This window comes from Aquarana catesbeiana, linkage group LG05 (genome assembly GCF_042186555.1).
Source record: "Aquarana catesbeiana isolate 2022-GZ linkage group LG05, ASM4218655v1, whole genome shotgun sequence".
NCBI classification, from domain to species: domain Eukaryota; kingdom Metazoa; phylum Chordata; class Amphibia; order Anura; family Ranidae; genus Aquarana; species Aquarana catesbeiana.
In genome coordinates, this window is record NC_133328.1 from 46,787,895 (window position 1) to 46,802,051 (window position 14,157).

At 41.4% G+C, this 14,157-nt stretch overlaps 1 protein-coding gene across 1 annotated transcript in view; it reads right to left on the minus strand.

Moving 5' to 3' along the window:
* The window catches only part of LOC141144225 (ATP-dependent translocase ABCB1-like), a 134,145-nt gene that overhangs the window by 71,220 nt on the left and 48,768 nt on the right, over nucleotides 1–14,157 (minus strand). The window contains 4 exon segments of the mRNA XM_073629683.1: nucleotides 474–645; nucleotides 1,166–1,357; nucleotides 8,709–8,757; nucleotides 13,252–13,396. Coding sequence (XP_073485784.1) covers nucleotides 474–645; nucleotides 1,166–1,357; nucleotides 8,709–8,757; nucleotides 13,252–13,396 — 558 coding nt within the window.

The window sequence follows — 14,157 nt, forward strand, 5'->3', positions numbered from 1 at the left end:
TGTGCCTTTCCAAATCATGTCCAATTAACTGAATTTACCACAGGTGGACTACAATCAAGTTGTAGAACCATCTCAAGTAGGATCAGTGGAAACAGGAGGCACCTGAGCTCAATTTTGAGTGTCAAATCAAAGGCTGTAAATGTACATTTTTTCATTTTATATTTTTAATAAATTTGCAAAGATTTCAAACAAACTTCTTTCACGTTGTCATTATGGGGTATTATTTGTAAAATTTTGAGGAAAATAATGAATTTAATCCATTTTTGGAATAAGGCCGTAACATAACAAAATGTGGAAAAAGTGAAGCGCTGTGAGTACTTTCCAGATGCACTGTACATGTTTTTGTAACGAAATTAACCTGTAGGTAGACATAAAATAAATTACATAACAAGGACCCACGTGTATTGCTATCTGCAGCCCTGGAACCATGCCCACCACCCAGAACTGTAAAAAAAGTACAGAAGGATTCTTACCTTTGCCCATACCGCCGCTGAGACGCCCATGACAGGACTAATGGCCAGAATAACCAGGGTCAGCTTCCAACCTTTTACAAACCCAATAACAAAACCCGTCACAAAGGTAGTTAAGGCCTGGATAAGCATAGCGATTTTGTCACCAATTCCATCATTAATTTTTTGGACATCACTAAAATAAACACATGAGAAAAAAGGAGAAAGTGATAAGTGGGTATGGACCAGGTGTGTGTTAGTGAAACTATGGTCATTTTCTAAAAGTTAAACGTTTTTTACCTGCATTGTGGTGAAAAACATTTGCTACTTGCTGTGCCCTCCCTAAATATTTAGTCCTGTATCGATCCAGCACTGCTGGTCTTCTCTCCTCTCTTCCCGCTCTCACAAGCTTAGCTGAGTGCAGCAGGAGTCATTGGTCAATTCTGTGTGCATGGGTGCAGAGGGCAGGCAGGAGGGCAGGGCCAAGTTGTGTCAATGGACGCACATAGCCCAGCTTGAGATTAAGCCCGCATGTCTGCCCCCATAGCAGACAGAATTGGCCCCGGTATGGAAGCAGTTAAAGCTGCAACATTCTACATTTTTGACCCTACGGGCTTAATTTGCTTTTTTTTAAATGAAGAAATAAATGCATGCACAGGTACATAAGCCTAATTGTAAGAAAGCTGCAGAACTGAATATGATCGGTTTGTACTCACTCGCTCAATCTTGTGTTCAGCTCTCCCGCATCGTTCACATCAAACCAACCAACCTCCTGTCGCAGCACTGCATGGAAAAAGTTCTTCCTTATCTTCTTTATCTGCTGTCCAGCAGCCAGAGTCCAGAAAGCGATCTGAATGTAGGCGGCTAAGAGAACACCAAAACCTAATCCACTGTAGTAGTAGGCATACCTGAAGAAGAGAAATTGGCACAATATGCTTTGCTTTAATTTTCTTTGCTGAATTCTCCTTGATGGCTCTTTCATGTTGTTCAGTTCTGGTTCAACATTTTTCTCGAAAGCATTGAAACTGCACTACATGAGTAATTCACTTTAATTGCAAAATCTGTTACCGGTGCATTTTCTGAAATTTTAATTTACAGTATATATTTATATAAAAGTAAAAAAAAAAATATATATATATATATATATATATATATTTTTTGTGGATAGAGTTTTGAGAGTTTAGAACCGCCATTAGATATACAGTATATCAATGTTGGGGTCCCTGATGGGGAGATTCACCTTCTCTGGTAACCATCACCATGGGACAACTTAAAGAGGAGCTCCAGGCTCCATCAGAAAAAAAACAAAAAAAAACAGCAGCTACAGTATTTTTTTTAATATTTGGACACTTACCTGTCCCTGGATCCAGCGGTGTCTTCACTCCAGCCATTTTTTCAATCAGCACTCGGGTGCTGCCACCGCTATTTCTTGTAAGGAAAACCGGCAGTGAAGTCTTGTGTCCACTACTGTGCATGAGCGAAGCGCGCTGCACTTGGTAAATTGCCTGGCGATGGGGGAAGGAGGATGGGGTGCCATTCCTCCCACTGTCACCAAGGATGGGGCACTATTCTTCCCACTGTCACCAATGACGAAGATTATTCTGCCCAATACTACCGATACCTCCTACTGTCCCCAGGCATTATGTCATTTTTATTACCCCCCATTGACCACCAAGAATAAGGCATTTTCTACTACATTGGTCACAATCCGGCCCTTCTATAGTGTGAAGGACAGTAAACTGGCCCTTTGCTTAGAAAGTTTGGAGACCCCCTGCTCTACAATATTGGATTTTTAACATGCGTTTTCCTCTATTTTGGTGTAACACTGGCAGATATTGTTTTTATCACAGAAAAGACCCTAGTGTTTTTTTTGGTCATAAATGCTTCTCCCTGCCTGTCAGCCTTAATGTACACTATGCACCCCTCTGTCCCATTATGATGTGACCCCCGTGTGCATGTGCGGGAGTGACATCTTCATGAACCCATTCAAGCAGCCAAACAGACCAGACCTGGAAGGAAGACCAAGAGAAGATGGATGCACCCGGTACCAGTGGGAGTGTTGACACCGTAGTGCTGGGGGCATCATTTGACAGATACATCTTCCATAATGGGCTAATATGAGGTGCATATTAGCCCATTATGTCATTAAGCTTCTGGGGGGTCAATTTTGTTAAAAAAAAAAAAAAGAAAAACTGTTTAAAGTGGCGGAAAAAGCTGAACGTTTTTTTACCTTCATGCATTCTATGGCCATCTTTAGGGTATCTCCACTCTGGATGAAGGTGCAATAGAGACAGTTTTGGACAGCAGCATTGTCAGGCTAGGGAGTGGGTAGTGTTAAGCAGGCCATACACTAGTAGATTTTTGAATGAATGTTTGTATGAACATTCGTACAAAATTCTCACATTGCATTCGATGTTGTGACAAATGTTCAAAAGTACCGTATATACTCGAGTATAAGCCGAGTTTTTCAGCACTTTTTTGTGCTGAAAATGCCCCCCTCGGCTTATACTCTAGTCAAGCACTTTTCTGCAGCAGAGAATGACATTTTCCAAACTGACTTTGGGGCCCCGTATTTCGGGGCCACTTGGTGCTAGGAACCCTTTGGATATGTTGTAGTGCTAGTTCCACTGGGTTTGCACACCAAATTTTTGGGTTCCTAGATACGGGGCACCAAAGTCGGTCAACTGTGTCCATCTGCAGCAATGTCATTTCGGGAACCTTTGGGTTCAGAGACCCCAAATTTTGGCTGCAGCTAGGGGGCATCTAGGAACCCTTAACTACCGAGTTTGAAGTTCAGGGGACCTATGACTGCAAATGGGCACAGTGAGGGATGCAAATGGGCACAGTGAGGCTGCAAATGGGCATTGTTGACCCTCATTTCCACTTACAGTAGCTGCGCATTTCTCACCCTCGTCTTATACTCGAGTCAATACGTTTTCCCAGTTTTTCGTGGTAAAATTAGGTGCCTCGGCTTATATTCGGGTCGGCTTATACTCGAGTATATACGGTACTTCAAAAACTTTGCTTTTAACATTTGATTTTTGGAGTGAATGGACTTTACCAAAGGAAAACTACATTCACTGATGAAAAATTTGATTAAGAAAAATTTTCCTTCCCGCTCCTTCGAATTTTCTCATCACTGTGGTCGAAAACAAACATCAGTTTGACCCCACTAACATTTAGAAAATCGAGGGAATGCTCTTAAAAGGTACATTCTCAAACAAAATTCTACTAGTGTATGGCCAGCTTAAAGTGGTTGTAAAGTTAGCAGGTTTTTTTTATCCTAATGCATTCTATGCATTAGGATAAAAAACCTGTGTGCAGCAGCCACCCTCAGCCCCCTTAATACCTACCTGAGCCCCATCTCGATCCAGTGATGTTGCACTCGGGTGTCCTGAACTCTCCCTCCTCATTGGCTGAGACAGCAGCGGAGCACCATTGGCTCCCGCTGCAGTCAATCCAAGTTAGTGAGCCAATGAGGAAAGAGAGGGGGCAGGGTCAAGCCGCGACTTTGTTTTCGAATCGATACACAGAGCAGCGGCTTGTGTGCCCCCATAGCAAGCTGCTTGCTGTGGGGGCACTCGGCAGGTGGGAAGAGCCACGAGAGGGACCCAAGGAGAGGGAGATCTGGGTTGCTCTGTGCAAAACTACTGCACAGAGCAGGTAAGTATCACATGTTTGTTATCACTTTAAGCCTATCCTTCCATAGGGAATGCTCACAACCTTTGTCCTCCATGACTATGTTCATGACTACATCATTGGGCATGTTCTGCTCATCTATGCTCAAGAGTAAAGTGGATGATCAGTTATGAAAGGCTTATGGAAATAGGTTATTGTTAATACTTAACCCGGAGCTCAAATATTACATGACCTTTGTATCACAAGAGATATGCTATATATAAGAGCCACCACCAATAATGAAATAAACCGAAAAAAACATATATTAAAGTGGAGGGCCACCCTGAAAAAAAAATAAAAAATCACCAAAAATCCTAAAAAAAGTAAAAAAAAAAAATTTGAAAAAAAAAAAAAAGTTTAAACTTACCTAAACCCTTGTTGCTAGGCAGTCTTCCTAATCTGCCTCTTCCTCTTCTGCGGTGTGTTCTGCTCCTCGGTGAGCAGCCCCGTTGTCTTCTGGGAACTGTGTGTGTTCTCAGAACACCACGGGGCCATTCACAGAACAGAGCGCAGCGCAGCTCGCGCGTGCGCAGTAGGAAACTGGCAGTGAAGCCACAAGGCTCCACTGCCTGTTTCCCTTACTTAGGATGGCGGTGCCGGGACCCTAGAGCCAAGGGACGGGTTCGGCCTCAGGCGGCCGACATCACGGGCACCCAGGACAGGTAAGCACTTATTTAAAGTCAGCAGCTACAGTGTTAGTAGCTGCTGACTTTTAAATTTTTTTTTTTAGGACAGAATCCCGCTTTAAATGCCACGCTAATACAATCTAACTGGTACAAAACCTATAGTACCCAATAAGTGGACTAAGCAAATGTAGAATGTGCAACTAAATATCTGTAATCAACCTAAATGTGAAAATGTTTCAAAAAGTACTTAAAGTGGTTGTAAACCCTTACATATAGCCAGTGAAGTGACTGGCCTCAGGTGATAAACAGAGATGAAACAAATCCTCCTATATAAGTTGTACCTGTTTACCTGCAGTCCTCTCTTCTCTATAGCCCTTCAACGTACAACATTTTTAAAGCTTGTCTGAGAGTTCATAAAAAAGGGAGTGGAGAGCTGAGGTTACACTCTGCAGAGCTCAGTGAGGAGAGCTCTGGGAGATGATTGGAGGGGAGGGAAGGGACACCCCCCCCCATTCAGGAACAGGGCTGAGGCTGTCAATCACATTCTGTGTGTTGGAGCTCCCTCCCCATCACCATATTTCTCTTGTAGCCAGGAAACTTGTCAGAAGTGATTCATGCTGATAGCAGAGGAATGAAGCAGCAGACAGAAATTATGCTTAGTGCTATTAATTGAGACAAGTGCCCACTATAGAGGGATATGCTTTGTACATATTTCATGTCTGAGATTTACAACCACTTTATAAGATGCGTACCTGCCCTGAGAAATGCTGTTCACATTTTATACATTGTATAGTGAGTGATGTTGGCACTATATGATAAAGATTTTAAAACAGGGCGATAGATAGATAGATAGATAGATAGATAGATAGATAGATAGATAGATAGATAGATAGATAGATAGATAGATAGATAGATAGATAGATAGATAGATAGATAGATAGATAGATAGATAGATAGATAGATAGAAAGTGTATAATGTACTATTGTTTAACTTTCTTTCTTTCTTTCAATTTTGACTTTTTTAAACTTTTTTTAACTTTCTTCCTTTCAATTTTGACTTTTTTTTACTCTTTCTTTCTTTCTTTCTTTCTTTCTTTCAATTTTGACTTTTTTGAAACTTTTTTAACTTTCTTTCTTTAAATTTTGAATTTTTTTGAAACATTTTTTAACTTTCTTTTTTTCAGTTTTGACTTTCTTTTAACTTACTTTATTTTTTTTTTTCAATTTTGACTTTTTCTTTCTTTCTTTCTTCCTCTTTTAACAATGTCTATTTCTTTCTTTCTTTCTTTCGAAAATGTAACTAAAATGCTTTTTTAGAACCTGCTCTACAAAATATAGGATAAAGACGAAATGGTTACAGATGGAGCAATTAGAAATGCAAATGCAGAAGCATCAGTTATTACAGATGTAATGGTTTACAAAAAGCTATATATAGTGTATATGTTCTGCAAATATTTATTTTTCTGAAGAATGCCTTCTGTGTATTACAAGGAAAATTCTTCTTTTTTTTTTTTTTTTTTTTTTGTTTGAGACGAAATCTAGTATGAACAGAAAAGAATGGCAGGAAATCTGTTCCTGCCGTCTAGGAAGCTGTTCCTGGAACACCCTCAGATGTACCTGTTGCGGTCATTGCAGAATTGTTAACCCCCTTAAGACCACAACCTTTTTACACCAATTCAGAATACTTTATTCATTTCAAAGGGAAATTATTAAGATAACATTTTTACCAAAACAGTTTTCCATGTTGGGAAAGTGTTGGTTTTGTGCCAAATATTTTTTTGGCTCTCTAACCTGGACTTGAGCTACCGAATAGCGATGAGCTAAGATTCAGGCTGAAACTGCAAGAAACTATTGCATAGTAGCAGGTCACTGGTCCAATCAGCTAAGGCCAGGGAATTCACCACCCTCTGGGTGTACCTTTTAAAGGGGCATGGATGCTGGTGACATCACTGACCTAACATTGCCACATAGCTAAATCTGGACAATGCCACTGATCAAATATGGCCATGTGGTCATATTAGGTCAATGATGTCACCAGCATCCTCACCCTTAGTTACCTGTGATTGAGGGGCAGGAAATTCCCCAGCTGCAGAAGATTGGGTCACCGGTCTGCTATCATGTGACACCATCCTGCGGGACCCAGTTTGTCCCGAAAATTAGCTCATTACTATTCCTGGGCTTATCACTGGTCCCTGGCTGTCCCTGACAGCTGGCATTTCTAGTAATGAACTCGGTGGGGCCCCTGTGCAGCCCATAACCACTGTGTTTTAGTCTGGCTCTGTGGCTCATGACAGCTTTCATACAACTTTCATGAATCACTCGTTTAATACTTCCTTAATAAAAGAAGAAAAATTATGTGGTCTCTGGCACCATCGGTAATTGGCCTCCATACTTCCTTATTAGGGTAATGATGTCACCCAGGGGGTATGCTCTCTGCTCTCCCATACTCTTACGAAGCTCTTAGAACTAGATGGGCACCAACTGGCAATGCAACAGAGCCATGACTGGCTTGGAATGCTGCCCTTCCCTCTCCCAGTCTCAGTGCTGCTGTACATGAGGCTGATATCCAAACAGATTTAGGTTCTTATCCTAGTTGCCTGTCAAAATACATTTAATTATGTTTTACTGAACCCATAACTGAATTAAACAGCAGCTCTGTATCTTCCTGAACTTCAGTTTTAAGTGTACCTGTTATTATAATACACAGGAAGCAACCATTTTATATGCTTTACAATGTTTAACCTAGCAACACACAAAGTAGTGATGTTTCTGAACCACTGAAATACTGGCCAGAGCATGTTTCCCCTGACCAGTCAGAAATGAGCCTTTCAAATAGAATTCCAGGCATGGCTAGAGTATGTATACACTACATTACCAAAAGTATTGGGACACCTGCTTTTACACGCACATGAAATTTAATGACATCCCAGTCTTAGTCCGTAGGGTTCAATATTGAGCTGGCCCACCCTTTGCAGCTATAACAGCTTCAACTCTTCTGGGAAGGCTGCCCACAAGGTTTAGGAGTGTCTCTATGGGAATATTTGACTATTCTTCCAGAAGCGCATTTGTCATGTCATATAGTGTAGTTCGATCAATGATCTCCATACCTGGCCGATGCACTTGGAAGCTGGAAATCACTGAAGTAGACCCCGCTTCTCCCGTGATCTCCACTTGCTTTTGGGTCCCATACTGAGCAGCCAGCAAAACATTCTCCGAATGGCTCCTCTGCCAAGTGGTTGACCTTCTGTATTCGGAATGCAGCAGGGCAGCCGCTCAGCATGGGTCCCAGAATCTTGTGGAGATCACTGGAGTAGCGGTGTATACTTCAGTGATTTCCAACTTTCAGAGGCATCGGCCAAGTATAGTATATACATAGATACATGGGTCCAGGCTAGACCCATGTAACTATATACAATATAGACATGTCTGGAATTATTTTTTAATTGTTTATGGAGTGCCGGAAAAATGAAAGGTGCATTTTATAAGCAGCTACAGGAAACACCCACAAAACCATATCATATTTTCTCCTTTTATAAGACCCCTTTCACACTAAGGCGCTTTTCAGACATTTTAGCGCTAAAAATAGCGCCTGTAAATCACCTCTCAAGCCTCCCCAGTGTGAAAGCCCAAGTGCTTTCACACTGGCGCGGTGCGCTTGCGGGATGGAAAAAAAAGTCCTGCAAGCAGCATCTTTGGGGCGGGACGGTGCAGAAGCGGTGTATACACCGCTCCTAAACCGCCCCTGCCATTGAAATCAACGGGCAAATTTAACCCCTTTTTAACTTCTTGTTTGGGGTTAAAAGTGCCCCGTTTCAGCCCGCACAGCGCCGGTAAAGCGCCGCTAAAACTAGCGGTGCTTTTTTGCTAATGCTTGGGCGGTCTGAAAGTGTGAAAGTAGCCTTAAGGAATTCCAGTGACAGTTTATATTGCTCTAAGTATTATATACAGTACTTACGTTGTCATATTCTCCTGCAGTGTGATTGAAGCCTGTATCAGCTCTTCCACTGTCAAGACACAGAAGAGACAAGTATGTTGGAAAGAAACAGTCTGACCCCTTAATATCATCACATTTTAGGTAAGAATGCATGTACATAATGTTTTAAGTATATATATATATATATATATATATATATATATATACCTGTTATTATAATACACAGGAAGCAACCATTTTATATGCTTTACAAGGTTTAACCTAGCAACACACAAAGTAGTGTAGTATATACGGTATATATACTTATTACCTAAACTTTTTTTGGATAGAGTAGGTTTAAGCCTCTAACAGGTAATTTGTTGCTGGCTATGTCCTATTGGGACCCCCTGAAGATACATCAGGAAAAGAGAAGAATCTCTCCGAAGTGAATGAAATTCTCACCTTAAAGAGTAACCCCACTTTTGTTAAGAAAGCAACAATCCCATCTGGATGTCCATGCACATTGCAGGGAGTGTAACAAACGTTGTAGCAGATTACTACCTTTTGTAGTTGTGAAGAAATTGCTCTTTATGACCTCAGACTGACCACATACTCATTGTGACTGGGAGGGTCTGGCTGATTATTAACCAGCTGATGCACTTCCTGTGTTCTAACGAGGAAAGAACAGTGTCTGCATCCCTTAAGACCCCTTTCACACTGTAGCGCTGCTAAAACAGCCGTTGGCCGTTTTTGCGGTGCTTTAGCTGTGCTTTTGCGGCGCTTTTCGGGTCGCTTTTTTTAAGGTCACGCGACAACGTAACCTAAAAAAAAAAGACCCATTTTGCGGTTCTTTCGAATCGCTATTAATGAACTTTGGAAGTTCTGCCCATTCATTTCAATGGGCGCAGGGGCATTTTTGGAGTGCTTTTTACAGCGCTCCAAACACGCGCCAAAGATGCTGCTTGCCGGACTTTTTATACCGCAAGCACACCACCGGAGTGTGAAACCACACATTCAAATGAATGGGAGGCAGTTTTTAGGCGCTTTTCAGGTGCACTACTTTGGTCCGACTTTGATAGGACTTCAGTGCCATGGAGTGTAAAAAGTCACATCTAAGTCAGACTCCAAAGTTGCACTGAAAGTCGCACGACTTTGGAGTCAGGCTAGTGTGAACCGAGCCTAAAGAGTATCTTACCGAAACTTACATTTTTACCTAAAATCTGACTTGCATCCTAGAGCAGACTTCTGGGAAAATCAGTGAACCAATCACATAAGCAGGAAATGACATATTTGGAGGCATTCTGGGGTTGATTTACTAAAGGCAAATAGATTGTACACTTTGCAGTTGCTCCAGAGCTTGGTAAATGAGGTAAAGTTTCACTTTACAAAGAATACCCAATCACATGCAAGGAAAATAAAAAAACAGCATTGTTGCTTTCACATGATTGGATGATGGAAGTCAGCAGAGCTTCTGCTCATTTACTAAGCACTGGAGCTACTGCAATTGTAAAGTGCACCATCTATTTACCTTTTGAAAATAAATCCCTCTGTACACTAAGGCCCCTTCCACACATGCGGCCTGTTTTTTAGTTTTTCATCCATCCGTTGACGGATGGAAAATGGACATCAATGCATCTCAATGGAAAAAATGGATGATCATCCAGTTACATCCATTTACATCCACTTCCGTCAAGATCCGTTTTTTGGAACGGATCACAGCCCTATTTTTCTTTCGTTAGAAAACCGAAACGGACGAAAAACGGACAAACGGTCCAATTTTTGCATGAAAGAATGACTCCGGGACTCAAGTGGTTAAGGACTCTAGCTGGTAGATGTAAAAAACTGATGTAAAAACGGATGAAAAACTGATGTAAACGTATACGTTCTTTCTTTGGAAAAAAAGTGACTGAACTGATTAGACGAACGGTCTGCATGTGTGAAAGGGGCCTAAGGGGTTGATTTACTAAAGGCAATTAGACTGTGCACTTTATAAAGTGAAGTTGCTTCAGAGCTTAGTAAATGAGGTAAAACTTCATTAGGCAAAGAATACCCAATCACATGCAAGGAAAATAAAAAAAACAGCATTTTTGCTTGCATGTGATTGGATGATGGAAGTCAGCAGAGCTTCTACTCATTTAATAAGCTCTGGAGCAACTGCACTTTACTACACAGTCTATGTGCCTTTAGTAAATCAACCCTAAAATGTTTACAGAACACCTCCAGGTCGTCATATTGCAACTCATTTTTTAATCTGTCTGAATAATGAAAAGGAAAGGTACTTTCTAATAACATTAAATTACAACATGGCTTATGTAGCAATTTTATAAAGCGAGTTTTCCCATAAGAAATAATGGAAACTCAGATAATCCGTTCCACAACCATTGCTTGTCTATGCATGTAGCCAGAGGTGCGGGGGCGCCGGAGACACTCAGAAACACTAGGAGTCAATCGGGAAACCGAGTGTCTCCGAGCGTCTCCGGGTGTCTGAGCGTCACCAGCGCTCCTGCACATCTGGCCAAATGCGGTACTGCACACCCCAGAGGCTAGCATCCTGCTCGTCTTGCTAGACAATGCTCGCAAAGCGAGTCAGGATTTAAAAAAAAAAATAGCTTGTATTGCGAAGTGCTCGTAAACCGCGTTACTCGCAATCCGAGGTTCCATTGTACAATATTTGGGTGTGCTGGTTTTGGTTACATTGCCCCTAGTGGTGTTTAAAGATCATGGTGCATTTAGTAAATGGTGCTGCCCATACCTTAAAGCAGGGGTCCCCAAACTTTCTAAACAAAGAGCCAGTTTACTGTCCTTCAGACTTTATGGGGGATGGACTATGGACATTGGGGGTAGAAATTGTCCTGGCATCAGTGGGAATAAACAATACATCTTTGGTATTAGGGGAGGAATAGTGCCCCGTCGTTGGTGTCAGTGGGAGGAATGGTGCCCCATCATTGATATCAGTGGGAGGAATAGTGCCCCATCATTGGTGTCAGTGGAAGGTATAAGTGCCCCATTGTTGGTGTCAGTGGGAGATATAGTGCCCTATTATTGGCGTCAGAGGGTGGAATAGATCCCTGTTGGTGTCAGTTTGAGGAATAGTGCCCCATTGTTTGTGTCAATGGGAGAAATAGGGCCCTGTTGTTGATATAACCATCAGGAAATATGCTACACTTACAGCAGCACTTGAAGAGAAAAGCAGACTCTGTAAGTAAAATATAAAGAAAAAAAAAAAAAAAAAGGCGCCTCTCTAAGTGAAGAAGTAAATCTTTATGTATCCCAAAAGGGTTAAAAACACTTACAAAAGGGTAGATGGGTAGGAGCACATCATATTAATATGGCATTCTGGTGGTTCCAAGGAGTCCCAGGGATATCCGAAGGTGTAACTCTATGGCAGCATAGAGGGAAGCCACAGCTATCTGGATTCTGGGGAGACAGCTAAGCTGTCTGAGACAGAGTGGAAACCGAATCCCGGAAGTGACGTCAGCGGGAAGGGACCAGCAACCAGCGTGGACCGCAAGCCGGAAGTGATGTCATCAACATTTGACGCGTTTCGGAACAGCTAATTGGTTCCTTCTTCAAGCAGTGGGAAGATAGCCCCCCCTCCTTATAGATGGCCAAAACAATCATTGGCCTTAGGAGTTACTTACTTTAAAAAAAGAAAGTGCTTGTTGTTTAAGAAACCAACAGCAAGCTCCGGAGAAACCTTAAGAGTCCACAGAACCCTGGTTGAGAACAGAGGTTACAAGGTTGCAGGCAGTCTCTCTGTCCCTATATGACAGCACTAAGCTGATCATCAATCACAGGTGCTGTCACATGGTGTAAGTCACATGCTCCTTTATACCTAGAAGTGCCAAGTGTTTTCTTTCACTCTTGGTGGCTGAGCAGAGCGGTGGAGAAGAGAAAGAAGGGTAAGTGTGTGTTGCCAGGGGAGGGGGCATTAAACAGAACCTGTTGCTTTGGTTTGGATTAACACTTCTTTTCTTTTTTTTTTTAACAATAGATTTTTATCGAAGGGATTTTCTTAAAAATACAGATTGACAATGTCACGATAATTATTGTGACTAACTTCTTTGTAATAGTTCTTAAGAATATTCTTATACAAATACAGTAATTGATAGTCTGTACCAGCCTACCCCTATTGGGTTCAAACTGTAGGCATGGATAGGCCATCAATTGCGTTAATTAGTTGAATACAGAAAATTGTAAGGAAAACATAAAAAGAGAAAAAAATATATATATATATATTTAAATTAACTGAACAAAACTTGTTGCATAGGTTAATAAAGTGGGTCCAGGATGATATACTACAGCTGAGGTATGTATTTATATGACTTCAGTGTATTTCCAACTTGTCATAAGAATATATATTACATTGTTTTAAGTAATTGGGTGCTTTGGGATGGGAGATCCAAGTACTGCATTTCTTTCTAAATGTAATGGTGGAATAGTTTTTATAAGCCGGCATTAATTCGTGTTGGGCCTGTGTATTAATTCTGGCCATAACTGTCGATAAATTGGGTGCATTACTGGATTTCCAGAGGCTGGATATAGTGAGTCTTGCAATGTATGCATCAAATTGCAATAAACTTACTTGTCATATTTTGTCCATAAGAGACAAAGCTGTCTGTCATCTCCCCAAACACCAGCATCATGAGTGGTAAGGCGGCTCCATGTATTACGGCTGCTAAAGTTCCAAGCAGCATCAGTAATCTGTCCGTGGCTCCAGAGTATCGGAACTGAAAAAGAACATTCAGACAGTCATCTTTCTTCCTTCATGTAAAAGGAGGTGAATTTTCAATATAATTCTGTAACAGATAGTAAAGGGGTCAATTCTCTTACCTGTTACAATTAAAGAGGAACTGCAGTCTCCTCACATAATTTGTAATAAAAACATCTTTGCCATTCTGAAGCTTCCCTCCAACCACTTTGCATATTATTTTATATATACTGTGATTCTGTGCTTGCCAAATATGTTGCAGAAATCTCCCTCCACTGAGTCTGGCTGCAGCCATTTTAACTGTGGGCAGCTGAAGCTTCTGCCTGTTCACTTCCTGAATTTACACAGACACACCTCCAGCTCTGCAGCTCTCATTGGCCCTCTTATGACTCATCCCCCCTCCCTTCCTGGCAAACTCTCAGGAGAGTGAGAGAGAGAGCTGTGCATGATGTCATAAGCCTAGGCTAATGACCGGACAAGGAACAGGAAGTGGGCTGTATAAGGTATTTACTGGCAGAAAAAAAATCTTTTACTATCCAAAGTTAAAACAACAAGGGCAGAAGATTTAATAGATGGAAAGATGAAAAATGACTGAAGGTCCGCTTTAATGTATTATTTTATCTGTTCCTATCAAAAAATGTGATTCCTTCTCATAAATGGTTATTTTATTTCCACCAAAAAATGCCATCTTTCCTACTCTCCATTATAAACATCTGATAGCATCTTGCAATTAAAGAAAATGTGTTCTCCGAAAAAAGGTTAGACTGTCACTGCTGATCT